The sequence below is a fragment of the Schistocerca cancellata genome, chromosome 2, assembly GCF_023864275.1.
Source record: "Schistocerca cancellata isolate TAMUIC-IGC-003103 chromosome 2, iqSchCanc2.1, whole genome shotgun sequence".
Taxonomy (NCBI): Eukaryota; Metazoa; Arthropoda; class Insecta; order Orthoptera; family Acrididae; genus Schistocerca; species Schistocerca cancellata.
In genome coordinates, this window is record NC_064627.1 from 677,005,245 (window position 1) to 677,033,111 (window position 27,867).

At 37.2% G+C, this 27,867-nt stretch overlaps 1 protein-coding gene across 1 annotated transcript in view; it reads right to left on the reverse strand.

The window, feature by feature from the left end:
* Positions 1-1,090: 1,090 nt before the first annotated feature.
* The window catches only part of LOC126162409 (transcription termination factor 5, mitochondrial), a 70,825-nt gene continuing 44,048 nt past the window's right edge, over positions 1,091-27,867 (reverse strand). The window contains exons 4-8 of the mRNA XM_049918905.1: positions 23,440-23,773; positions 23,153-23,320; positions 13,468-13,718; positions 5,575-5,799; positions 1,091-1,749 (exon numbers count right to left, since the gene is read on the reverse strand). Of these exons, the coding sequence (XP_049774862.1) occupies positions 1,518-1,749; positions 5,575-5,799; positions 13,468-13,718; positions 23,153-23,320; positions 23,440-23,773 (1,210 nt within the window). The 3' untranslated portion in view covers positions 1,091-1,517. The remainder of the gene's footprint in view (positions 1,750-5,574; positions 5,800-13,467; positions 13,719-23,152; positions 23,321-23,439; positions 23,774-27,867) is intronic.

Consider the following 27,867-nt stretch of genomic DNA (forward strand, 5'->3'; position numbering starts at 1 on the left):
GAACACGTGGTTAAAAAGGTTCCGGGATGGCCGAGAAGAATTGAACACTGACCCTCGCCCAGGACGCCCGTCGACATCAAGTTCCGAGGCAAATGTTGAATGAATTCGGGCTTGTGTTCTTAAAGACCGTAGATTGACAGTCAGAATGATTGCTGACGAGCTGTCAATCCCCAAAACAATCGTTCATGAAATCCTGACACAAAAACTTGAAATGAAGAAATTGTGTGCGAAAATCATACCGAAGCTCTTGACACCAGAACAGAAAGCAAAGAGGGTTGAGTGCTGTGAGGATTGGTTGGAAGCAGAGGAACGAGGGGACTTTCTCAACCAAGTCATCACTGGAGACGAGTCCTGGTTTTACGAATTCGATGTGGAGCTCAAATCTCAAAGCAAGGAATGGTAACTAGCAGGAGAACCGAGAACAAAAAAGTCGCGAAAATTGAGGTCCAATGTGAAGACAATGTCGATTGTTTTCTTTGATTCTAGGGGCATTGTTCACAAGGAATTTGTCCCTCCCGACCAGAGTGTGAATGGAAATTTTTACGTTGAAGCTCTGACACGTCTCAGAACTCGTGTGGCCTGAGTTCGACCAGAGTTGGCAAAAGGGGGCAGGTGGATCCTTCATCACAACAATGCGCCCGCTCACACGTCGCTCGATATGCGCGAGTTTTTGGCCTGAAGCTCAATCACCATGACAGACCACCCGCCTTACTCACCCGATTTAGCCCCGTGTGACTTCTTCATGTTCCCGAAATGCAAAATGGTGTTCGGGGGTGGCACTCGGAAGATGTGGAAGCCATCAAGGCGGAAACGACACGGCAAGTGAACAACATAACAACTGAAGACTTTCAGCAATGTTATCAACAGTGGAAACGGCGTTGGCAGAAGTGTACCGCGTCTCAAGGCGAGTACTTTGAAGGAGACCATATTGTAATACCTGAATAATTGTAAAATAAAGTTATTATTCAACTTTTATACGTATTTCCCAGACAAACCTCGTATGAATTAATTTGTGTTGGTACTGGTACAATCCTGGAATAAAGAGGTATTTGATTTATATAAAACATCATTTTTATTTGTCATATTTTTATTAACTAACTGTAGAAGACAACAACATGTAATATCTTAGAGGAATTATTGCTCTGTTTCTAAAGGAATAACATTCTTTAAGCAAAATTAAAATCATCTTTGGCATTAAACACACTGAAAACAGTTATAATAACTATCATTTACAAGAATGTATTTTAAATAGTATTATACATGTGAGGATAGTAGAATGATGATTTGCTTTTACCAAAATATTTTCCAAACTATTACCAAAATTTTGGTGATTTTTTTATGGGCAGTTTTGCAATTGCTCTCATGTTTATGGAAGGAACTGAGAGATATACTGCTGGTATATTCTTTCACCCGTGTTATGAAGAGCTCCTGTGAATTTATATCAACGTATGCCAACATTAGTAGGACAGTATGAACCATCAAAACTGCAAATGGGAAGAATAGTTAGTGGTAAATATTTAAGCTAAGTCAGTCTCTTCAACTGAACCAGCAGAAAGAGCTTTATGCTTATGGGCATTTGTTGGCCAAACTCCGTTTCCTGTGAAGTGATGCCTCCTTTCTAGGAAGTACAAACACAGTCCAAGGTGGTGGTCCTTCAAAATACAAAAATCTTCTGAGTCCACACACAAATGTTCAGGTAACAGCTCCTCTCGACATGGCAATCTATTCAGTTCATCTTCCACATCAGATCTGTAAACAAAATATAATTTATGCAGAAAGAATGAGAGACTAACTTTGTTGTTTACAGGTGACATGTTTTATGAACAGCTTTACAGATTTATCTGCAAATACATTTACAAATGTAATGCAGTTTTAATCCTATTTTGTGTCCTTTGAATTTGGAATAATTGCCACCAGCTAGAAGCAATGGAGGGTGAATCTTTGATAATCCTAGCCCCTTTTGATAGTAAAACATCATAAAGTAGTATATGACAACAGGCTGAAGATCCTGAGATGAGTCCCTAAGATAGCAAGTCAGAAAGTGGTTGCCTTGACAATTCATAAAAAATTCAACTTTTACATTTTTCTTATACTTTTTTTGGCAGTCTTCTGTAACTTGTAACTTCTTGCATGAATCAGGTCTTCTCTTACCTTGTTATTTACAGAGACGAAAAAATAATTTTGAAACTTTAAGTCTATGACATCTACATGTTATTACTCTCATTTTTGTTATTAGTACTAAAAGAAAAGGACAATTCTTAAAATTCTTCCAGGTAATAAAACAGCAGAAAAATAACAGAGAGCAACAGTGACACCTGAAATTTAATGTGATATCGTAATATTAGTTTTCTGTAAAACATTATGCACCACTCTTGATATGTAACTTCTCTCTTCACACAGTGTTCCACAACGCTAATCAAACATATCTTAGTTGTTGTGAATCAAGATTACATGTCATACAAAAAAGGAATATTAGGATTTACTATCAGGTTGGCACGGTCATTAGAGACTACGCATATCATCAGAATGGACTAGAATGAGGAAGGGAATCAGCTGTGACTTTTTTGAAGGAGCCATTGTGGGAGTCAATCTTAAGTAAAACCACATTGTGGTTATGAGCAACATACGGGTCACGCTTGCATCATGGGAAGTGCAACAGTGGCGTGTTTTGTTCATTTAATGTGACACCTTCGCAATCCAATTTCTTGTGACGTAATTGGCATATTTCGATGCAACCAAAGCCGTTATTATTGTGATCTCTCATGTTATTGATTGCATACGGAACAATATGGGGTATTTGTGTTGAAACCAATATCTGCGCATGGGTTAGAATGTCTCACATTATTTACTTTCGTGAGCCCCTGCCGTACATTCATACCCGTGAAAGCCGTTTGTCAATATCTATTGTGGTTCCAGAGATATTGGTAGTGAAAAGTCTAAAGTGTGCCAAGGTGTAGTGCCACACCTCTTCACACAGCATTCTTCTATCGCATGTCACTGTATTTCGCTCTATGGAATTCAAACGTGTAATATTTTGTAATGGATGCCATGAAACTATATTCAGGACAGTGGAAATTAAACTGACCTGTGGTGCATCTCCTGCTCCCGGTCAGCCACTTTGACATCCAGCCCCTCTTTTTATTTATTTATTTTTATTTTTTATAAAAACTCCAAATTAATATTGGATGGTATTATTTGTAACCAGGAAACCAAGAGAACAAGAACTCTTCTGAAAATTTTCCCTCTGTATTGCCTATTAGCTAATAACTTGCTTTTTTGTGTGACATAAAATTAAATATAGGAACATAAAACCAGTATAGACAAGAGACAAGCAAGACGGTACACATTTCTTCAATTCTTAAGTACTAGCACTTTTTCCTCTCTAATCTTGTTACAGCTTTAGATGCCTTCTGGGAAGAAATCTATTACCTCATCAAAGTTCGTCAAACGTTTTGCTACATAAAAAATTGAAATGTCATTGTCTAATACTGAAAAATCTGTTAATACAAATAGTATCCAAGACTGGTGTGGTATCTCAATCTGATTATGTGTAGATAAAATGAAATAGGCCTGTCTAAAATTGTAGCAATTCTAACACATGCCAAATAAATGAGACTGTTTTGGCACAAATCGTTATTTTTATAACACAACAGAATATAACCCACGAAGTACCAATATCAAATGCCTATTACAAGCAAAAAGCTTTATGTTAGGAAATAGTTTCACATTTCATTCATACGCTTCAGCTCCTCACGTATGTGATCAAATAGTAGTAGTATGAAATTTTTGTATAAATTTGGAATTGTCATACTCTTCCATAATTTTTATGATGTACCCATTTCTTCTCCTTCCTCAGTCTAAGAAACTATCTTGTCATCACAAATTCTGTAATTTTCCACACTGCTCCTAGGATAGAACTTAGGCGGCTGCTACCGAGGACCATACAACTGGCCCTTACTATCGTAGCCATCTGGCCAAAAATTTCATTTTCTTGGATACACCGAGAAGATAATACGTAATCTTTCTTACCTGTTAGTCGTTTATTTCCACTCTGGTAGCCTGAATCTATGGATGTGGTTAGTAATTATACAGCAACGCGGATCATTCGCAAACCCAGTCAACCACAAAAACAAACAGCGATTGGCACACCTGTTCGGCTTTATTACGCTCAGCTCATAAAGCCCTGTCCCCTTCTGTCTGTAGGAAAGTTTATTTCTAGATGCAACGGGGATTCCCCTGGCAGAAACCTGATGTACATTACGCACACATTCAAAAATCAACTTATGATTCATTCAGAAATGAACTTAGAATGTGTTCAAAAACCAACAGGGATGTGTTTCAAAATTATATGAATAATTGATAGACTAACGTGCACTGGATACTAGGCTCTTTGCGAAACAATGTTTCTTTCCCCTCAAGGATATGAATTTGGCACTGTGTGGCAGTCTGTAGGCATGACCTCTAACAAGCTGTCTGTCTGCAAGAATGGCCATTGTCAAACTGTGTCCAAAAGACAGATGGACCACACAGTTGCCGAGCACGCCACCCAACACAATGTGCCCAACTTCAAAGGCTGTCAGCCTGCACCACCTGGGGTCTACATAGCAACAACAGCTTTCCTGGATTGTGCTGGTGGGAACTTTCCCTATAACATGTACTTCATTCCTCTAACAATCTAGCCACAACCTTTGCTAGTCGCTGTCTCCATTTACCTCTATCTCTTTCCCTGGTCCCTCTCCAGTCTCGCACACAATTGCTACCCCACTGCAGTGTCCCAATGTTGCATCTAACAACCCACTATCCTGTCCTCGCTTCATCACTGCACACTGCCAACAGCAGCTCTAAAGCATCTCCCTTCACCTCTATCCTAATATTCCTGTTCCTCCCTGGCCCCTTGTCTCACATGTTCTGTACCTTCACTACCCATTACAATTGAGATCAATTACTGTGGCTGTTTGTGCATGTGCTTCTACATCTGAAGGAGTTCATCTGATAGCTTAGTCTACTTTTAAAATGAAGTTCAAACATGCCTGCCTGCTGCTCAATGCCTCTTATGTGGTGAGTAGATTCCCATCCTATTTCTTTTTTGTTCCACCTTGGATTTTCCATTACCTGTTTTATTCATCTTTTTGCTCTATCCTCAAAGTGCTACGGACCATTCAGGGATTTGGTGACCTGGATTTCTAACATCTCCTTTTACTATCATTTTAAGTAGCATTAAGACTTCAACTGTAGGATAAGTCTCTTTCATCATTTGGTTATCAATAAACAACACAAATCACTAAGTAATAATACACTGCCTATAGCACAGATTTCAATAAACGGTAATGTACACCACAGAAACGACACCGAAAGCTTCTTCAGGTCAAGATTTTGAGACAACATATCTATGCTGTTAGATGTTATACACTGTCCCATCAATCACATTTAATGAAAAAATATACTTATGGTGCATTTCAAACAGAAAAAAGTACCTTACCCCCAAAAGTCACAAATGCTTATTAGTTTGATCAATATAATTTTATTTCTTCACAGTGATATCCTAAAATTAATAAACTACCCATTAAGACTCACCTTGGATAGAGAAGAAGCTGCACATTCTCCAAAATCTGTTGCTCGGTATAGCCCCGTTCCAAAAGAAGATCTAATGTGCTCTTTATGCTCACAAGTGGTACATGACAATAAAAAGGATGCAGCTGCATGGAATGGCGAATAATTGTTTCGTCTATTTTCAGTACCGAGGACAGATAATACATTATATCCATTCCTTTTGTCCTGTCTGATCCCTCAGTCACGTACCTGAGATAACAACAGTTTTGTGTAATAACTACACACTGATACTACTTTTTACTAGCACTACAAGAACAAATATGATTGGAATAAGTATTATTAGTTTGTTTATAAGACCTGCACATTAAAAACTAAACATGAAGGTACAACCTTCAGCACTAGAGAAGTAAATGAAGAATGAGTAAGAAAGAAGTAAATGATAAATGAATATCAATATCTTAACACAAATAAAAAATGTTGTCAGTGCTGACTGATATAATTACAATGTTAAGAATGCTTATACACTGACATATTCTGTTTGATTACAATACAATTGAGGCTTGCTGAATCATTTCTGTACACTCCCCAAAAATAATAGGACTTACTGCAGGAGATACTATACCATCACAAGGCAGAAACTTAGATTACTGCTTTGTCTGATATGAAGTAAAATGAAGAAAAAGAGTACAGGAATCTAGTCACCTTAATTTGCAAACCTGTATAGGTCATATGTGTGAACAAAATAAAAAGTAGTCGTATTGCAGAGAAACAGATTCATGTAGATGGGCTCAATGCCATATAACAAGTCACTGGCCATCATTGTCCACCTGCCGAGACGATTATCGAAACCAGGTGGCACTTCGACATGTAGAGCGTGTGACTTTAGCAGCCTAACAGTGCTTTGCTACCACTGACCACACCACAACAGACCTGCTCTGGCATGTATAAATAGCGGCTGTCTGACCAGGACAGTCATACAGTCATCAATCGGTCGGACAGGTGAGTCATCAAATCGTCATGCTGGCCTCCACTGTGGTATCACGCCCATTCTACCATCATCCTGACAGCTGTTAAAGAGGTCCAGCCAACACCTGATGGACTGACGGTCGAACTGAAGCTCTCCTAGCCACCGGAAACCCACCATTGCCAGCCAACCTTTGTTCTGGCGTTTGCTCCCCAGATGCCTGCACCTGTCACCTGCTGCGTTCGGGTGAGACTTCACATCCCACACTCAACAGTGACAGCTGTCACATGAGCACCCGACTTAGCTTGATCATAGCGAGGGCCACTGACTAAGCTAAGTTGCAACATGCTTGGGCCCCACTGAGCCTAACAGGAACAGGCATCTTACGACAACGTTTTGCTGCCCTAAAACCTTGGCTTGAGGTCCACCTTCTAGCCACAGCAGATGAGGGCTTCAGCTTATAACAAATTAGTAAAGGGATTTTTCTACCTATTGGCGGTTTCTGACTCACCCCCAACTCTCAATCCTCCACCAGAGCACAACCACACCCTCTATAATACTTTGTAATAAAGGATTTGCATTTAACAACTGATAAAAATCTGAAAAATGAGTTATTTTTAAATGAAAAGATATTCTGTCTTCAAAAGACAGTTGTTAAAACACACATGTCTGGGGCAGGAACACAGTATTCAGGTTCCAATCCATGACCTGCAAATTCATGTTGAAGTAATGTTTGCTTAGGTCCCCCTTAGGGGCATAAACAAGTGTTAGTTACTATGGAAGGTCCATGCTGTTAGCCAGTTGTCCAGTCAACCTTTACTGAGACAATTTCCCGCAAGTCAGGACCACAGTGTTGCCTTAAACAGCAATACACTTTACACTGGAAAACGACTTTTGAATGATAGGCTGACTGGACTTGCTTATAGTGGTTACAGCAACAGATGTGCACATCATAAATATTTAAAAACAAAATCATTTTTATGCAACACCAAGAGCTGCCAATAAATCAGAGGTGTGCTACGTGCTTTGATTGAACTGATCATCATCATCATCATCATCATCATCATCATCAAATATAAAATCATTATAACAGCCAATGTAGCATCACTCCTTCTAAGGTGTTAATAATAAAAATACAAGAAAAACAGAGTCTATAAAACTGAGTAACCTTAGCACGCAGTCAATTTCTGTGTTCACTGCTGTCATGTGACAGCTAATTTCTGTCAATGCAAAAATGATATATTATTGTATGCTGAGGGCTCGTAGCTATCAATACAATTTTGATGACACAGACCAGCTGATACCACTGATAGCTACCATTCCCTCCACACTTTTGAACTGAAGAGGGCCTAGTTTGGTCAAAGCTGATCACTACAGTAAAAACTTTTATGCATGCATATATTTGAAAAACGTAATTACAATACTTCATTCTGCCTCACACACATTTTAACAAATTTGAAGTCTCAGTTTTGTGTCCAGTGCAAGAAAACTTTTTAACAGGCAAAACAAGCCAAAATTGCTTTGATTTTTTCATTGCAATCAAATACAGATGCATATTTCTTCCAAACAGACTATTTCAATTTGGCTCCTCAATGGGAAATCAACTTGTTTCATCTTATGGCCACGGTGGCCATTTTATTAGAGCATTCTCACTAACGTTTACTCCACCACACTCACTAGCTAGTCATGCAGTCACTACAATGTGTTAACTAGTGGCAGCAGAAACCTGACAACTCCACTTCTCAGGTTGCCTGTGACCAGGGTTTTCATCCAAAATGTGCTTCACAGACTGCATGAAAGATAAGCCTTGGTAATGTGTGGTTACCAGATGCAGGTCCCTTGGGTGCAGCTAAAGAGGTCATAGCCAGAAGGTAAGGACAGAAACTGATACCTGCTTTACTTGGGACCACAGACTTCAAGTTTTCAGCTGGCATTACAACAGACGTATAGTGCTGCTTAATGCAATTTCGTTCACTAAAGTTCCCCTTACATAGGAAGGCAGTCCGATATTCAGCTGTTCTGCACATCCCCCTCCATTAACCACTGGCAGCCAGTAAGATTAATTCTCTTTCTGCATAGCTAGGCACAATTTACAAGGCAGTAAAAAGTATTGTAATTACCTTTTTCAAATACAGGTACACACAAAAGTTTCTTCAAGACCCGCTCCCCCAAATTTGAAGGTAGCTGTGACAAAAACACCTATCAATCTTGTGAACAAGAAATTGCTTGTGGAAATGTATTTCTCGAGACAGCGCAGTTCCTTATTGATGTGGGGGCAGTGAGTGCCAGGCAATTACTATCTCATCCAGCTCCACTGTTGCCATACTTCATAACAATGCAGTTTCATTCACAGAGCAAGCGAATTATGCATTCAACTGTCAATGTTATTTTCTTACAGTTGTATAGCTGTGAATGTGCATCTTTAAACGTGTTAGTACGATTTCCAAATAAATATGTCAGGCGAATGGGATATTTACCGCGTTTACAACATTTTTAAACATGAATCTGAAAGTGGGACCCCAATTGTTGACACTTTAAGGACACAAGAATGGACTGCCAAGGCATGTGGTGTAGGCAAGAGAACTGCACAGCAAATTATAAATGAAGTGTCAGAGCTGTAGAGACGGCATGAGAAGTTGGTTTCATGTCACCCGGAAATCATCGACATCTCAAGAAACCTGTAAGACAAACGGATGACTTTGACAAGAACGTTTTAAGAGGATCCGTCTTTGAAAATTATATGAATGGTTAATATCTGACTGAGAAAATTGGCTTCAAAGGGATCACTTCATCAGTGCAAAAGACATTGATTTCAAACATTCTGAAAGTAATGATGGGAGAAAGTTTTTAATGGAACGAAGTGACATAGCTGCAGCATGTGCCACATTCCTGAGAAAGATGCACGAAATAAGAGAGGGTAATTCAACAGTGTATTACCTAGATGAAACGTGCGAATCAAAATCATTCCAGGAAAAGCTGCTGGAATATGAGTGAATAGTACTGGCAGTCATACGAACTTGACTTACTTGCACCTGAATGTAGCCATGCAGTTTTGTGCTTACCATCATACTACTGCCAGTGGAACATGATCGAATTAATTTGGGCACAGGTTAAAGACCACGTGGCAGGAAGAAACAAAACATTCAAGATAGCAGACACTGAATTGCTTCTGCATGAAGCAATAGACAACATATTCCCTTCAGGGTGGCCAGATTGTGTGTGGCACACTAGAAAACTTCAGGAAGAGGACTTTAAAAGGGAGATGAAGATGGGTGGATGCTCTGACCCATCACTGTATATTTACAGTCAGATGGTTCGGACACAGATTCAGATAGCAATGACAATGGTATTATGATGTAGAGTCTGGAACAAACGTAATAATACTTCTTATTTTTAAAGACTCATGATTTGAAAAGAAACCATGTATTTTTTGTGTCAAAATATCAGTTGTGTACGTAGTAGATGAAAATGTCCTGACCTTTACTGGCTAGGAATTTGTATCCTAAGGAGTATGCAGATGTTGACCTCTCATGAGTGACATCACTACAATTTTTGATATATTTCCCAAAGCAAATCAGTTGGTTTGTTAGTTGTGAACTTTAAGCTTTTCCCAGCATTTACTGTGCATTTGCGAGAAAGCTGCAGGATAAATTTGTCAAAAACTCCATTTTTTGACAAGTAACAACATCAATTTCAAGGTACAAATTGGAAAATGTCTTAAAATAGCAGGCAGGATTACCTGTCGAGATATCGGTAATTTTCGATGTACTTATCAGTCAGCATTAACTCTAGTTATTTGAAAATGATGTAGGTTATTTGCTTGTTCTGTGGACAATAAACATGGTGCCTAACTGCACTGTGAAATGTGTTAGTTTGCACTCATAATGGTTTTTGCCAGTGAAGAATATGACAACATGTTGACAATTTACACTTTAATCTTTTTCATTAATCTTTGCTACCATTAATCCTTTACTTGTACACATTTAAGTACATTAAGGCACAAACACATTATAAAATTACCCATTTTCAAAAAATTCTATGGATGAGAAGAAGACGCATATAATGGTTTCAATTTGTGTTGGAAGTTAATTTTGTTACCCATTACATTCTTCACCTGAATGATTACATTGTCAAAGATTTTTGTGGCTAAGTACCTCAATCATTTCTGTGCATGATAGAATGGATCATTGATTAGTGTAAAGAATTTCTCTTCCTCTTATTTTAATGATGAATGTACAGTTGTTTCTTAATTGCAGTTGATCACTGAAAACAACTGTTTAATGAACTGTCTTCAAGAAGTTCTAGAGAGGACAATGGTTATTACCCTTATTACAAGTTTCTGTGTGAAAAACACTTTCTTCCTTTGGGAAAAGTCATCAAAAGCTTTGATGCCACTATAAATCAGTGAATGAAGTTAGTCAACTTTTTGAAATTTGCATCTACAAAATCTACTGCTATCCACAATGAAAAAGTTGCAAAGCTTGGATGTTTAAAATCTGTAACATGTGAATTCCATTTTCAGTTCTTATCAAAAGGCAACTCCATATGACAGCTTTACTTATAATCACACAAAAATGACAAATATTGTAACCGGTTCTGATAGCCTTGTCATTAGACAATCACATTCTTGAGAAAAACTGTACATGATACCTTCAAAAAACTGCGTCAGTTGTTCTTGCCTTCCAACATTATGCAAAGTACAGCTGTGGAGTAGTGGACGCAGCATTTGCAACATTTGAATTAAGATTTCTCTCATAAAGATGGCGGATCAAAATCAGTTATAACATTTACTATTCTCCTCATGGATCCGAATATGTAATATGATGTATTGTATGTAGATGAATCTGATTGTTGTCTACACCAGCAAGGTTTGGCAATGTGGACTTTGTTTGCCCGCCCTCTGCTGCTACAGCTTACGAGAATCTCATCCCTTCCACACTTCCCTATCGCTCCACCTCTATGTGTGGAAGTGTCGTCCTACATGACGCGGGCTATAACTGTAAGTAACAGAATTCGACAAGAAGTGTATCGTAAGAAACAAAGCAATTATTACTGCGGATATGAGCAGGTAACCTGCAGATATCTGCAACAGCACACAGTTTTATCTGCAAGATAACAATTACTCCAGATCTCTGCATCTGTGAGGATCTCTATGGTGCTGAAAATAAGCACATATAATTGCAGACATTGTTCACTATTTATAAAACTATACGATTCAAGCCAAAATATTCCAATACATACACAAGTGTTCCTGACTAAATAATAAGTAAAGTTGCTGATGACAGCAATGTCCAAATATGAGTTAACCATGATGTAAAACTTTTTTTTTTTTTTACTGTAACGTAAAGAGTACTTAAAAACAATTGTTGAATGTTGATATGTGAAACAAACAATAAAATGAAACAACTTGCAACATGGTCACAGTAAGATATCCCAGTGATCCGGGAAATATTTATTTTATTATAAATCCAATCTCTGTCCACAAACAATAATCAATAAAGTTATTAATTTTACTCAAAGATGACCAACCATCTTCAGACCTGGACACAAGGATATGGAGGTAGCTTGACACACAAATATTTCCAAATTTCCCAAATAACAGTATCAGAAATCAATTGAAACTAAAATAACATTTCCGTACCTGAGTGGATGCAGTGTACTAAACATATTGAGTCATTACATATACAGATGGTATAGTTACAATAAACAGCTACACAAGATTCGTCATCAATTACAAACTTTGAGTACTGTGAGCACCACTGTGAGATATATCTTAACATTTCCTTGCTACATCTGTTTCATCTGTAGCTCATATGAGTGGATGGTATGTGTGACTATGGTGCTGATTATATCCAACAAACCATTTTTTTTTTTCTATTTCATGGTGTGTAATTGTGAAGCCACCTGTGTGCACTCGTTTGCCAGATGGATGGTATAGGAAGAGTATATGCATTGAGAAAGGTAAAAAAAATCGTTCAGTTTTATTTGTGAGCTGCAGACTTTTTCATTTAATGACTGTTTGTACTGTACAATGGTACTGCGTACCTTTTGGTTACATAGACAGTATTATATTTTAATAATGTGTCCTTCCTAACTACATTTTACTGCTTTTACTGTAGCCCATGCGTAAATGATGTGTGACAATAGCACTGATTATGTTGGATGACGTTTGCTCATTTCATTACATGTAATTGTGAGCAGGCCATGGACTCCTGTTTAAAGGGTGGATTACATGGGCACAGTACATACGCTCGGAGGAAAGTTTTTTGTTCTGCTTTATTAGCGAGCTGCAGATATTTTTGTTTTAATGACTGACTGCATTGTACAATTATACTATGTAATTTTAGTAACACAGTTTTATTTTTAATAAAGCCTATCTTGTTACATTTTATTGTACAACATGTAAGCATTATCATCTGTACTTTGATTATTTGCACTAAATTCTGCTGGAAAGATTTTGTACACTTAATCAGAAAGAATATTTCCATTGAAGTCAAGTGAAGTTATGTGCAGCAGTGACATCTAGCATGCGACAATGCAGGCATGTTGCTCATTCCAGCACAGCAGTGTAACTTGTTTTCTCAAAGTGTCAACACATTACGTCGCAATGGTAGTCACAGTACTTGAAATTTGTACTTTGGTGATGAAGCTTGTATGGCTAATTATTGTGGCTGTACCATCCGTACGTGTAATGGCACGATATGTGTAGTATAATGCATCTACTCATGTATCAAAATGTCATTTTTGTTTAAAATGATTTCTGGTTTTGTATTTGTGTAATATGGAAGTATCTGTTCTTTGAGCTACCTTTTATGCTTATTTTTAGGTCTGCAAATGTTCATCACTGACTGAAATTAATACCTTGATTCATAAATGTGACTGGACTTACAGCAACATAAATAAAATGAAAATTATTATAGCTTAAAGTTTACACTAAATCTGATACTACCTACTTCTGAAAGTGCTTTCGAGATGTGCAGAGAACATGTAGACTAGCACAACGCACTTGAGCTTCATGGAGGTGGTCTAAGCGACTCTGAGCTTTGTTTTGATAGTGAACCAGACGTAACACTCGAGGATGTTTCACCAGTGCTTGAAATTCAGGTACCTCCTGTAACTGCTCTAAGCGCCACCGAACTGTCTCACTGCTGAGTGTAAATACATGTGGGCAGCGTTGGATTGCCACATCTGAGATTCCGTGCTCCTGAAACAAAAATTATTACAGTAATAGAATTTGCAGGTAAGGTATTAAATTTGTTTGTTTATACACATATTGAAGGCACAGAAACAATCATTCATAGACATTCTGCATATTACATTACTGGCTGTCATGTGAAATAAAAGAGCATGTTACATTTTTATGGAACCTTCCATTAAAGCTTCTTCATTTTCATAAATCAAAGAAGATAATGGACACGTTTTTCACACAAGTGGTATGCAGAATTAAAGTGAGAGGAGTGTCCTTTAAATTCTAATGTGCACATGCTGAAAAATCTGCTTCAAAATCAGAAGCCAAACATGGGTAATTATTGTATGCGTCTGAAACTATTATAATGGCCACTAAAGTAAATTACGTTTTTTCAGAAAATACCTATGATAAACATATGGGCATAGTCACTAATCCTTCTCTGATTTTCACACACACACACACACACACACACACACACACACACACACACACACACACACACACACACACAAACAGCAGCTGGTCCCTGTTCCTCATCTAAGGCCTTCACTGCAGAGCCATCCATGTAATTGTATGGCACACTAGCACTTAAAAGTGTTCTTCATCCAGCAGAAGGACACATGTCCTTTCACTTTCAATTACACTTGGTATCATCTAGTGCTGTAGGAAGTACAAGTATTCAACTTATGCTGCCCACAGTTCTGACAAATCGTCATGCAATGACCCATTTCACCACTCCAACTTTAAATACTGCAAACAATTATAATTCTCATATTGATTTTTCTTACATTTCTCTTGCTATTCTTTCTGGCCATATTCAAGGAGTTTATACTCAGCCCAACAACATTTTAAATTGTTGCATGCTCCAAAAACTAAGGTTAATAGCCTCATTCAATCACAAACTTCACAAGTCACTAACAGTTTGCAAAGTGGCTCTAGTGCGCAATGTCATGATGAATAGCTTGAAAGCATGTGTATCCTTGAACAGTTAGGAAGCTTTTTCTGCCTCTTTTGTAGTTTACCCACATGTAGTAACAGATGAGAATGCTGAACTTCTTTTAATGTTATTTTTGATTCCATCATTTTAAAGCGTTACTCAGGATTCAAGTGGTTCAAATAGCTCTGAGCACTATCGGGCTTAACATCTAAGGTCATCTGTCCCCTAGACTTAGAACCACTTAAACCTAACCAACCTAAGGACATCACATACATCCTTGTCCGAGGCAGGATTCGAACCTGCCACCCTAGCAACAGCGCGGTTCCGGATTGACGCGCCTAGAACTGCTCAGCCACAGCAGCCGGCTCATTACTCAGGAGTTTTGTATTACAATTTGTATACTTAGAAAATTTTATGCACATAGACACTGAAAAGCCAAAAAGTCTATAGAAACTGCATAATTTTTTGTTACAACTTGTACAAAATTTCAGCAAATATGATCTGACTGTGTAAATGTTTTACTTTTAATCTCTTTTTACATATTAAAGAATGAGAAGAAATCCTTTCAGAGGATCTAGACATGATAAACAATATAACGAACAGTGGAAGCCCTGTCCCATCCGTGGTAAGGTGTGCATATTCCAAACAAGGTAACAAATTTCCTAGCATAAACTTAATACAGACTTCGCAGAGCACAGCTGAACCACAATGTGTAAACAGTTTCCTGTCAGTGGCTAATTGTCTGAGTTTGAGAAAATCATTGTGCAAATGTCACATTCACTTGGTTGGAAGCTGATCTCAAACAAAGCAGGTATCAGCAGTGTCTGCCAGCTCAACATCATATCATATATATTCTGTTGATGAAAAAGCTTTCTGAGTATTGTATCATGTCATAAAAAATTATACTGGAGAAAAAAAACATTTGGCCATGGTTATAGTTGCCTTATTCTGGGTGTCCTGATATGCTTTATCTGTGAGGATCACTTATATTTTGTCATTGTTGATCACTGAGTATGACAGATTCTCAATATGGGGATCATTAACAACCAGATATGTGATAGGACAGACTAAAGGTTTGTACTTACCAGACGACATGTGATGGGAGCAAACCATGGGAAGCCCAGCCATGCACACATTCGAGAGTTAAAGAGAGAAACAGCTGCTCCAGTATCCACTTGCAGCAACAATCATTTGTTCAGTATGTAATGGATCTGGGAGATGTTATTTTTTTTAATCGGATTTATCGATACCAAATTGTGAATGTTTTCTTATATTTTTTGTCAGAATATTTTTTATTGTAATTTGCCTTATTATATGTTAATTTACTTATATTTTTGATAGTGAAAGCATATTGATTACTATTAGTAAATGTATCGAAGAATAGCAAAGAGACTGATTACAAGTGGAAACTTGTGTGTTGTGTAAAACATCTTTGACGTTGGAGTCGTCTTTGACTATAGTCAGTCGGCAGTGAACTCTTGGTGTGTGTTGACGGAAGAAGAATGTGAAGGTCGCCATCATAAATAATTTTGAATTATGTTACTATTTTTTTTTGTATAAACTATAAAACGAAACTACAGTTGAAGAAATGGTATTTGAAACACCAAAATGAGGCAAACACGTTGAACCAGGTCAATTCTGCAACCGACAAAGATGCATTGTGGAATCATACTTAGACAACTGAAGCCAAGACTAATATCACCTTGTAAACATCTAACGGAAAAGGTACTGTCACGAAATATGGCAAATTTAAGTAAATAAAAAAATAGTGACCATATTTTCAACTTGTGTCTCAGCCGGGAAACAATATTTCAACTTTGTGTCTCAGCCGGGATAACATATTTCAAATGGGGACTGTAGCCGGGATATTGTGTTCACGAGATCTTCAACAGTGCTATGAGGAAGAAAATTTTTGTGTGTTAATACCAGTTTTTTCAGAATGTGTGTTACAGTATTTGTGTTCATCGGGAAGTAAAAGTTTTGGAGAAGAAATGTTTCGGCAAAAAATATAATTTTCGACAGAAGAAAATACTTCAAGAATTTTGGTCAACAATCACATGGATGGAAAACGTGGATTTGCAACAGTAGAAGAGTGTTCCAGATAAGTCACGAAACCTTCGTATTTTGTTAAAACAATCTTTTTATCTTGTTTTGTATTGTTGTGTATAAATTTTTTTCTTCACAATGACTTATGAGATTTTCGAGAGTATTGTGCCTAAAGTAGAAACTAGTAATTTAATAGACTTCGAAAATCAGGACAGGTCAAATGAAACAGAAAGAACCGATCAATTTGATTTAGTTGACATTTGGTTGAAGGTCCGCAAGGTTGAGGCAGAAGGTGAGCATGATGAAAGGACCAATGGACGTGACTATCATAAACCCAAACATGACAGTTCCAAACCTAAGCTATCACATGAGGTCATTAGTTGTTACTTATTGAAGAAATTTCAAGAGGAAAATAATGATGATGTTGATAAAGATAAAATTTTCAGTACACAAGAACATACAGTAGATAAAAGTAATTGTGATTCATTTAATTTGACAGAGTTTTACACTTGGGCAGAAAAGAACAACACTTTGTCAGATGATGTAATTTGTAGTAGTTCAGAGATGTGTGTGAATGAAAGAGAGAATGCATGCTGTGAGAATGAAAATATTGGTGAAAGGGATCAGGTAACTTTAGAAAGGGGAAATTATATTTTAAGGGATAATTTGAATGTGTATGACCTGAATATGTATAATGATATTGATGATAAAGTTGATAATGGTATTGATGATGATGTTGAGGAAAGGTGTTTCATTAGTTTAAATAGGGAGTTGGGTATACACATGGTTGAAAATGGATTAAATAGTGAGAATATTATAGAAATTCCCAGGGATGTTACCAGGATGAATAAGGCTCACAAGCTGGGTGTATGTGAAAGTGTGAATTTTGATGTTGTTGGTAAAGAATCTGACTACAGAAATAATGATGACACATGTATAACTTCTAGCCTAAGTGAAACTTTTACAGATACTAATGACACACACACATTTCTTATGAATATATAGCTGAACAGTGAAAGTATTTCTTTTGACAAGAACTTTAGAAAGATGCTTATTAATGTATGTGAAACTGTATGTCCTGAGTGGTGGAAAAAGATGAGATATTTTATTTTTGAAAAGCTGAAGGATAAGTACTTCAATAGTATAAAATGTGATTTGGATGAAAATTCTTGGTTATTTGAGATAATAGAGAGTATTAATAATAATTTTGTATCTTGTGCAAATTTTATAACTGTGACAAATAATACATGTAATGATATACCATATGATTCTGATAAGTAGAAGTTTGGGGAAATTGAAAGTGATTTATTACATGAGGATACAGGTTCTGAGAAAAGTGATCAATTTTGCAGTCCTTATATAAAAGTTCAAATTGGGTCATGGATTGGTAAATGTTTAATTGATACAGGAAGTGAGATCTCGGGAATATCTGAAAGGTTAAGCAAGAAATTGAAAGCGGGGAAAGATTATGTTGAAATGCCAGTTGTTGGGGTAAAGATAAAAGGTGCTACTGGGAAGAGCAGTAAATTGGTAAAAAGCCAGGTTTTAGTGACATTTTTAATTGAAGGCAAGTTGTTCACACATGGATGTTTTGTAATTCAGAAATTTAATGAGGATTTTCTTTTGGGTATGAATTGGATAGTAAAAATAAATACAGCATTTGATTGGGTTGGAAGAAAACTTTTGATAGAAACTAGTGAAAGAGAATACATTCATACAAATTTTGTGAATACACTTGGTGATCAGAGGAATGGAAATTTTGACAGTATCAGTTTACTAAAAGAAAATAGATTGGAGAATATTGAAACTCATAGAATTGATACTGATGAAGTTGAATTTGGGAATTTAGTAAATTTGAAAATTTCAGAAACACAAAATTTATGGGGAGCAAAAACAACAGTTAGAAAATCTGCTGTGGGAATACAGTGATGTTTTCAGTGACATACCTGGTAGGGTAAAGGGTTATCAGTGTGAACTTCAGGTAAAACCTCATGAACCATTTTTCATAAAACCATACAGTGTTGCAATATCAAAAAGACCTACTGTTGGGAAAGAGCTGAAAAAGATGGAAGGATGTAATATAACAGAAAGGAGTATCAGTGCATATAATAATCCTCTAGTAGCAGTTTCGAAAAAAGATGGTGGAGTAAGATTGGTTTTGGACTCTAGACACTTAAACAAAATTTTGTTCAGACAGACAGACCATCCCGAAAATATTGATGAGTTACTCTATAAATTTACAGATATAAAATATATGTCAAGTTTGGATCTAACTTCGGGTTTTGATCAGGTACCACTTTCGGTTAATTCTAGAAAATATACTGCTTTCTTGTACAATGGTAAGAGTTACCAATATTGTGTTGTGCCATTCGGGTTAAATTCTTCTGTTTCTGAATTTATAAGAGCTTTGGATCATGTACTGGGGCAAGAACTTGCATCTAAACTGATAATTTATGTAGATGACATTTTGGTTACAGGGCAAAATTGGGAGGAACATTTTTCGATTTTGAAGTCAGTTTGTGAAAAACTTAGAAAAGGGGGGATGACATTGAAATTAGAGAAATGTAAATTTGCAGTTTCTGAATTAAAATTTTTGGGTCATGTTGTCACAGACAAGGGAATTTTGGCAGATCCAGAAAAAATTAAAGCAACTTCAGAAATTCCTATTCCTAAGACTAAAAAACAATTAAAGTCGTTCTTTTGGTTATGCGGTTATTACTGAAAACATATAAGTGATCAGAGTCTGAATGCACCATGTTTAAGTCAGTTACTTAAGAAAAACACTGTTTGGGTTTGGGATCAAAAGTTGTCAGGAAGAGTTTGATAAAATTAAGCAAGAGTTGAGGAAGCAACACTTATTACACAGACCTGATTTTAATTTACCATTTTGTTTGAACACTGATAGCAGAAATTATGGACTTGGAGCAGAGTTATTTCAAGAAAGAGTAGAGAATTGAGTTAAGATACATTGTACCATAGCATTTGCAAGCAGAATGTGTTGCTCAAGCATGAGAAAAGTCGTAGAAAATCCACACCCTAATGCTTATCGTTTGGTGTACCCTAAGTCAAAGAAATTATTTGGTCTCAAGAATGTTGTCTCTTTGAAACTGTATAAACAGAAATCATAATTTCAAAAATTTGAATAACCTATTATCATCTAAAACAAAAGTCCTCCACTGGAATATGCTTGTTAGAACAAAACTACCTGTACAACCAAGTATGTATATTTGCATGTATAAATTAATAATTTGAAGTCACATGTTAATTGAAACTGATGAAAAAACACTGTTGTAACAAAGAATGAGAGAAAGATTTATTTTTACTTTTTTACAAAAAAAAAAGTCTCCCTAGTGAGCATTTCTGAATTTTTCTAATTTTTGGAAGCTAAGTCTTCCCTGTGGGTGAAGGCATGCATGTGAGGACATGCATGCAAAGGTATAAGTTTCAAAACCAATTTTATATAAAGCCTCATGATATATGAGCAATTTATTGTTGTTTATACTGATGTTGTGGGGAGCAAAAGTACTCTTCACAAGAATGTGACTTGTAGTAATATTGTAGTAGAGAGGCAAGTGTACATAAATAATTGCAAAAAATTTTTTAGATAATACTGATGTATCTTTAGCTGTACTAAAAGAAGAAGAAGAAAAAAAAACCATGAGTAAAAAAAAGAAAATCATAAACAAAAAAATATACAAAAGAAAAAAACATGAGTAAAACATATTCAAAAAAATCAGAAGTAAAAAAATATATAAAAGGCAAAAAAAAACATTACACTATATATGTCCAGTATCATTTTTACTGTACAATATGTAAGCATAATGAAATTAACATTAATATAAAAAAAAATTTAATCTTATTCTAGGAAATGAGTTTTACCTTTCTATTATTTTCAATCTGTATGCTGTATGTTAGAATATTTCTCATGTATGTTTTATACCATGTATATTTGTCACGTCAAATAATTTCTTTACTTGAATTTTTTTGTGTATGAGATTGATGGGGAAGTATCATTGCAACAACAGCCAGTAACAAGTCCACAGATTCAAAGAGTCAAAATTTGGAAGAGGTTATTAGACTGCATCATTAATGTACTAATTGTGTAATACAGATCCATTACTGAGTGTGGTCGGGATTTTGTTGTATATGTTCATAACAACAAAAGCCCTGGGGAGCAGTTGTAATGGATCTGGGAGATGTTTTTTTTTTTTTTTTTTTTATCGGATTTATCGATACCAAATTGTGAATGTTTTCTTATATTTTTTGTCAGAATATTTTTTATTGTAATTTGCCTTATTATATGTTAATTTACTTATATTTTTGATAGTGAAAGCATATTGATTACTATTAGTAAATGTATCGAAGAATAGCAAAGAGACTGATTACAAGTGAAAACTTGTGTGTTGTGTAAAACATCTTTGACGTTGGAGTCGTCTTTGACTATAGTCAGTCGGCAGTGAACTCTTGGTGTGTGTTGACGGAAGAAGAATGTGAAGGTCGCCATCATAAATAATTTTGAATTATGTTACTATTTTTTTTTTTGTATAAACTATAAAACGAAACTACAGTTGAAGAAATGGTATTTGAAACACCAAAATGAGGCAAACACGTTGAACCAGGTCAATTCTGCAACCGACAAAGATGCATTGTGGAATCATACTTAGACAACTGAAGCCAAGACTAATATCACCTTGTAAACATCTAACGGAAAAGGTACTGTCACGAAATATGGCAAATTTAAGTAAATAAAAAAATAGTGACCATATTTTCAACTTGTGTCTCAGCCGGGAAACAATATTTCAACTTTGTGTCTCAGCCGGAATACCATATTTCAAGTATAGACACTTTAATAAAGATCTTATTGTGATGCGGAGACAATGGAGAAGTAGAATCAATGTCAACGCCCACTAATTCGGAGAAAGGCTGAGAATAACAAACCAACAAAATGGGGCCTTTCCAGCGACACCTGTGACACATTCCCCATAGCCAGGGACATGCAGCCCTCTAATGTTGCACAAAGCAAGAGAGGCATGACAGAAGTGCTGTGCATTTTCAGTGCTGTGGCTGCCAAGCGGCTTGTCCGTTCCGTCCAGGTTTCCTAGTTTTCACAGTGTTGACTTCCTATCTGCTCAGTGACCCTGCTGCTATATGCCATTGTGGTTCACTATGAAAAATGGCAACATCCCACCACACTTCGATTTGGTATCCCCCTGCATGGAAGACCTCACAAGATTGAGCAATGTCCAACACTTCTTCCAAGGACAGATCTTCACACTGAAGGGCCCTCTGACGAACTTCCTTGTCATGTGCGAGGTATGTGATTGTGTTACAAACCATGGAGCAATAAAGCAACATTTATGGCTCACACTCTGTAGCTCCACCACCTAAGATTGGTAAGACTGACATGGCTGCTTGTGGTGCTGGTAAAACTCTATACGAATGACAATCACATGAGTGCTCTTGCAATGATAAGAAGACAAGCTACACATTTCATCAAAGGAAAGTGAGGCCGGTTCTTGCAAGCAGGACAACTGATACAACAACTATACATGCAAGGATGAATCAACAACAAAGGCAAAGCCTTACAAATGTAAGCCTTCCAATTTGTCATCCTACAGGCAACAAAGTGCTCAAGGAGCCATTTTTCATAAGCTTCCCTATCTTCAGGAGAGTCGTCATACGGTGGAAATGGCAATGGATGCATCTTAGACAGCAGCGCTTGAACAGACAACATAGTCACAAGTTTTTCCAAAGCTACCATAGAAAGCTGCTGCTGGTGGAGAAATAATTGAAGTACTGCCACCATGGAGAGAAGAGAGGCCATGCAGAGCCAGTGCAAGACAATACAAAAGATATTCGCCCGCCATGGGTCTCTGGCTTCCTTTTGTAGGTGACTGAGGTGCAGTCCACACTCGGCAACTTCAGGTGGAAGTTCCTGGAGCTGCACAACTCCATTGCATTGTGTGCCACATCTGTAGTAACATTTGGGTTCTTACACCAATAACAGTATTTTTATTTTTAAAACAATAGCTTGTAACTGCTTGTTGGTCTTGTGAAATTATTGACTAATGAGTGCCAACAATGTCCCCACTGTGTGAATCATGCATAGTTTTGTAACCAAAGATGGCACAGTCACTACATAATTCTTCAGTCCCCCCCCCCCCCCCCCCCCCCAAGTCAAATAGCATCAAATGAAAATGTGGCAAGCATTTAGCACAGCAGTTATTCTATGAGCTTTCTGGGGTTATAAAATAAAAGTGGTGATTGTAGGAACAACTGAACACAACAAAAGTGAATTTTCTTAACAGCTATATAACAGCCATACTACATACTGTCACTACTGTTTACAAATAAAGCACCATCAGAAAAAAACTCGGAACCAATATAGCAATGTACTTAACAGCAGCAAGAAAAAATGAAACAATGATTTCCAGGAATAAATAATATTAGTGTCGTCTATACTTACTTTCAAATATCCCAATATTTTCTCTATTGTCTCTGTGTTTGTCATGATAATCTTTGGAAAATTATTCAGCATAATCCTTGTGTCAATACCGCCAATTGTTGGTATTGATCTCAATGTGTTCAGTGTATTGTCAGGATGACTGTGAATTAAGTAGGCATTACTGAGAATCTGAAATATCCATGTTTTATAATTCACCACAGAATACCACCTCCTAGCAATTAGAAAGAAAATAAGTATAAAATATGATACACCATACACAAACTACATGAATACAGAAGAGGCAATACCTTTTCACGAGAAAACCCAAGGTCATCTTCAAGTATTTTCAATGTGCGTACCATCAACCGCAGACTTTTGTACTTGAAGCGTTTATATGTGTTCATCATTTTGGTTATCCTGTCCTGGTCAATTTGAAGACGCCATGAGAGGTAATACCGTAATACAGAATTATGAAGATCAGCAAAAGCTGCTTTCTCAATAGGTGCTGTGCACACATATGGTTCTATGTCTGGTGGTGGAGATTCAGTATGTGACAAAAATGACTGAGCTATATCAGTCTCATATGGTATATAACCATATGCTTTGAAGAGCGCTGCTCGTTTCCGAACCAGAGGGATGAAGCTGGAAATGAAACTCATATGAATACCATGTATTAACTTTCACATCAAAGTGTAACACTAAACAAACTTTGTGTCCCAGTATTAAAGCTGTAAGTTCGATTTTTTATGGCATACTTTAAATTTTTCAATTGCTGACAGGTTAAAAATTTTTTTAGCTCCACAGTTTCCATAAATGTTTATATTTCTGAAACCCAGCAAATCTCAAAAGAAGATCAATTTCTTCCCTCTCTTTTAACTGTGTTTTACACTGCAGTAATGATAGTTTTATATGATTTTTTATCTCTACTTCCTATGCCTCACAATATTTCACTGCTTACAACACAGGACATAATAACAAGGGAAACAAGAATGTCTATGGGCCTTCACTCCTCTGCTATTACATTTTACAATTTAACATTCTTCCAATGCTTTAATTACTTTAATACTATCTGCAAGTATGCACGCAAATGGCCCCTTAGATTACACAGACAGGCAGATTACAGCAACTGTAAAAGAATCCAATGAAGCTACTGCCAAGCCACATTCCCATCACTAATAAACTCTTATAGCTTAAATCATAGCATAAATAGCTGTGATAAGACAGATGAATGTATCTTCTTTTTTCAGTGCACACTTGGTTTTTAAATTTTCCTTGTTTTGCTCTGAAAACCCCTTTGAATGTTGTTTTACCTTATGACACCTGGAAAAAACACAAAGCAGTAGTTTCACAGCATAAAAGTTCCCTACTGAAAATATTTTAAGCTTTATCAAGAAGGGTGCAAAAGCATTAATGAAATTTTGTAAAATTAAATAAAAATTCATTGAATGCCACTAGGAATTTGAGGTTATTTTTACATCATGTAGTACTGACTTTGGGCACCTACTGTTTATCTTTGACTTACAACCTACAACAGCTTTCACAAGCAGAATAAAAGAACATGACATAACACCCAGTGACACCCCGTTTTTAAGTCGATCTATCTAAGGTAGTTTAAATATAAAACTGATTATAAGTGAGACTCAGTTCTGTTACTGTAACTGGAATTTAAGATGCAGAGATAGTATATGACAAGTTAGAAGTGTGTCACAAGCTACGATTTTCACATGGATACTTGTCATTCATGGTGAGTATGATATCAACTCCATCTCTGTCTTCAGACAGTGAAATCGATGGCCTGAGATCATCACAACCACATAGTTCAACGACAGTTGTGAGAAGGTGTAGGCCTATCAGAAGGCTGGAGCCTGCTATCCTTATTTCATTATACTTACCTCTGAAAGTGTTTATGAAATAACAGCAAATATTTCAACAATAAAAATTGTTTTCTAGAATGAAAGTGGTGTTGGGTACTGCTGATGAAATTCCGGAAGCCTTATTTCATCTGAAGGGTAAATCCATGAAACAGCACCTCATTAAATTTTTTTATGTTATCTGAACTCCTTGAGTTTAAAGTTATGCATCACAGTTAGTGTGTTCTTATTGGAATGTACATAGAAGAATAAAAACCCATACTTGCACACATAAACATTTCATTCCCTTATACTTCTCTAGCAAGTGTACATTACCATATTTCAAAAATAAACACATTCCACCCACTCACTAGTTCCCGCATTTTTGGTGCTTTATCGTTTCCCTAAATTAACTCAGGCAACTGAAGGATGGTTCCTACTACAAAGCCAGGGCCAACAACCTGTCCCACCTTTGCCAGACTAGACATGAAAGTATTTAAGCGATTGTACATGCGAATTTTGTTTTTTGTTCTTAAACTGCAACACTACAACATGTCCAACATCCTTGTAAAAGTGATTAGTGGATGAATAATTTTATTATTAATCTTTCTCATTCTGTTTTATACATTGTATTTCTGCCCTACAACAAAGTATCAGTTTTATTGATGATTTTGCATTCTCCTGCACAACATACAATACTTAGTGGAGATTTAAGCATTCTCAGGAATAGATTAATGAAATATGTCAGAGTACACACATTGTGAATATGCAGTGTTTTCTAATAAATATATCATCAGTAAAAGAACCATATTCACCCATGGAACTGGGATGTTAGCTGCTGTTTCATTTTTTACGGTCCTGAACAATAAGACCTTATAATTAACTAAATTAGAGTGAGTGAAGAGTGTACAGTGATTTTCTGCATACAGCAAAAAAAAAAAAAAAAAAAAAAAAAAAAAAAAAAAAAAAAAAAAAAAATTATATATATATATATATATATATATATATATAAAATAGAGGGAAACATTCCACGTGGGAAAAATATATTTAAAAAGAAAGATGATGAGACTTACCAAACAAAAGCGCTGGCAGGTCGATAGACACACAAACAAACACAAACATACACACAAAATTCTAGCTTTCGCAACCAACGGTTGCCTCGTCAGGAAAGAGGGAAGGAGAAGGAAAGACAAAAGGATATGGGTTTTAAGGGAGAGGGTAAGGAGTCATTCCAATCCCGGGAGCGGAAAGACTTACCTTAGGGGGGAAAAAAGGACAGGTATACACTTGCACACACACACACACATATCCATCCACACATACACAGACACAAGCAGACATTTGTAAAGGCCAGAATGCAGAATGTCTGCTTGTGTCTGTGTATGTGTGGATGGATATGTGTGTGTGTGCAAGTGTATACCTGTCCTTTTTTCCCCCTAAGGTAAGTCTTTCCGCTCCCGGGATTGGAATGACTCCTTACCCTCTCCCTTAAAACCCATATCCTTTTGTCTTTCCTGACGAGGCAACCGTTGGTTGCGAAAGCTAGAATTTTGTGTGTATGTTTGTGTTTGTTTGTGTGTCTATCGACCTGCAGCGCTTTTGTTTGGTAAGTCTCATCATCTATATATATATATATCACACACAAAATTCAAGCTTTCGCAACAAACTGTTGCCTCATCAGGAAAGAGGGAAAGACGAAAGGATGTGGGTTTTAAGGGAGAGGATAAGGAGTCATTCCAGTCCCGGGAGCGGAAAGACTTACCTTAGGGGAAAAAGGGACGGGTATACACACGCACACACACACATATCCATCCACACATACACAGACACAAGCAGACATATTTAAAGACAAAGAGTTTGGGCAGAGATGTCAGTCGAGGCAGAAGTGCAGAGGCAAAGATGTTGTTGAATGACAGGTGAGGTATGAGTGGCGGCAACTTGAAATTAGCGGAGATTGAGGCCTGGTGGATAACGGGAAAAGAGGATATATTGAAGAGCAAGTTCCCATCTCCAGAGTTCGGATAGGTTGGTGTTGGTGGGAAGTATCCAGATAACCCGGACGGTGTAACACTGCGCCAAGATGTGCTGGCCGTGCACCAAGGCATGTTTAGCCACAGGGTGATCCTCATTACCAACAAACACTGTCTGCCTGTGTCCATTCATGCGAATGGACAGTTTGTTGCTGGTCATTCCCACATAGAATACATCACAGTGTAGGCAGGTCAGTTGGTAGATCACGTGGGTGCTTTCACACCTGGCTCTGCCTTTGATTGTGTACACCTTCCGGGTTACAGGACTGGAGTAGGTGGTGGTGGGAGGGAGCATGGGACAGGTTCTACACCAGGGGCGGTTACAAGGGTAGGAGCCAGAGGGTAGGGAAGGTTGTATCCCTGCTGGAGAGCCACATTCAGAATCTGATCCAGTCCCGAAAAGTATCCTGTCACAAGTGGGGCACTTTTGTGGTTCTTCTGTGGGAGGTTCTGGTTTGAGAGGATGAGGAAGTGGCTCTGGTTATTTGCTTCTGTACCGGGTCAGCAGGGTAGTTGCAGGATGCAAAAGCTGTTGTCAGGTTGTTGGTGTAATGCTTCAGGGATTCCGGACTGGAGCAGATTCGTTGCCACAAAGACCTAGGCTGTAGGGAAGGGACCGTTTGATGTGGAATGGGTGGCAGCTGTCGTAATGGAGGTACTGTTGCTTGTTGGTGGGTTTGATGTGGACGGACATGTGAAGCTGGCCATTGGACAGGTGAAGATCAACATCAAGGAAAGTGGCATGGGATTTGGAGTAGGACCAGGTGAATCTGATGGAACCAAAGGAGTTGAGGTTGGAGAGGAAATTCTGGAGTTTGTTCTTCACTGTGAGTCCAGATCATGAAGATGTCATCAA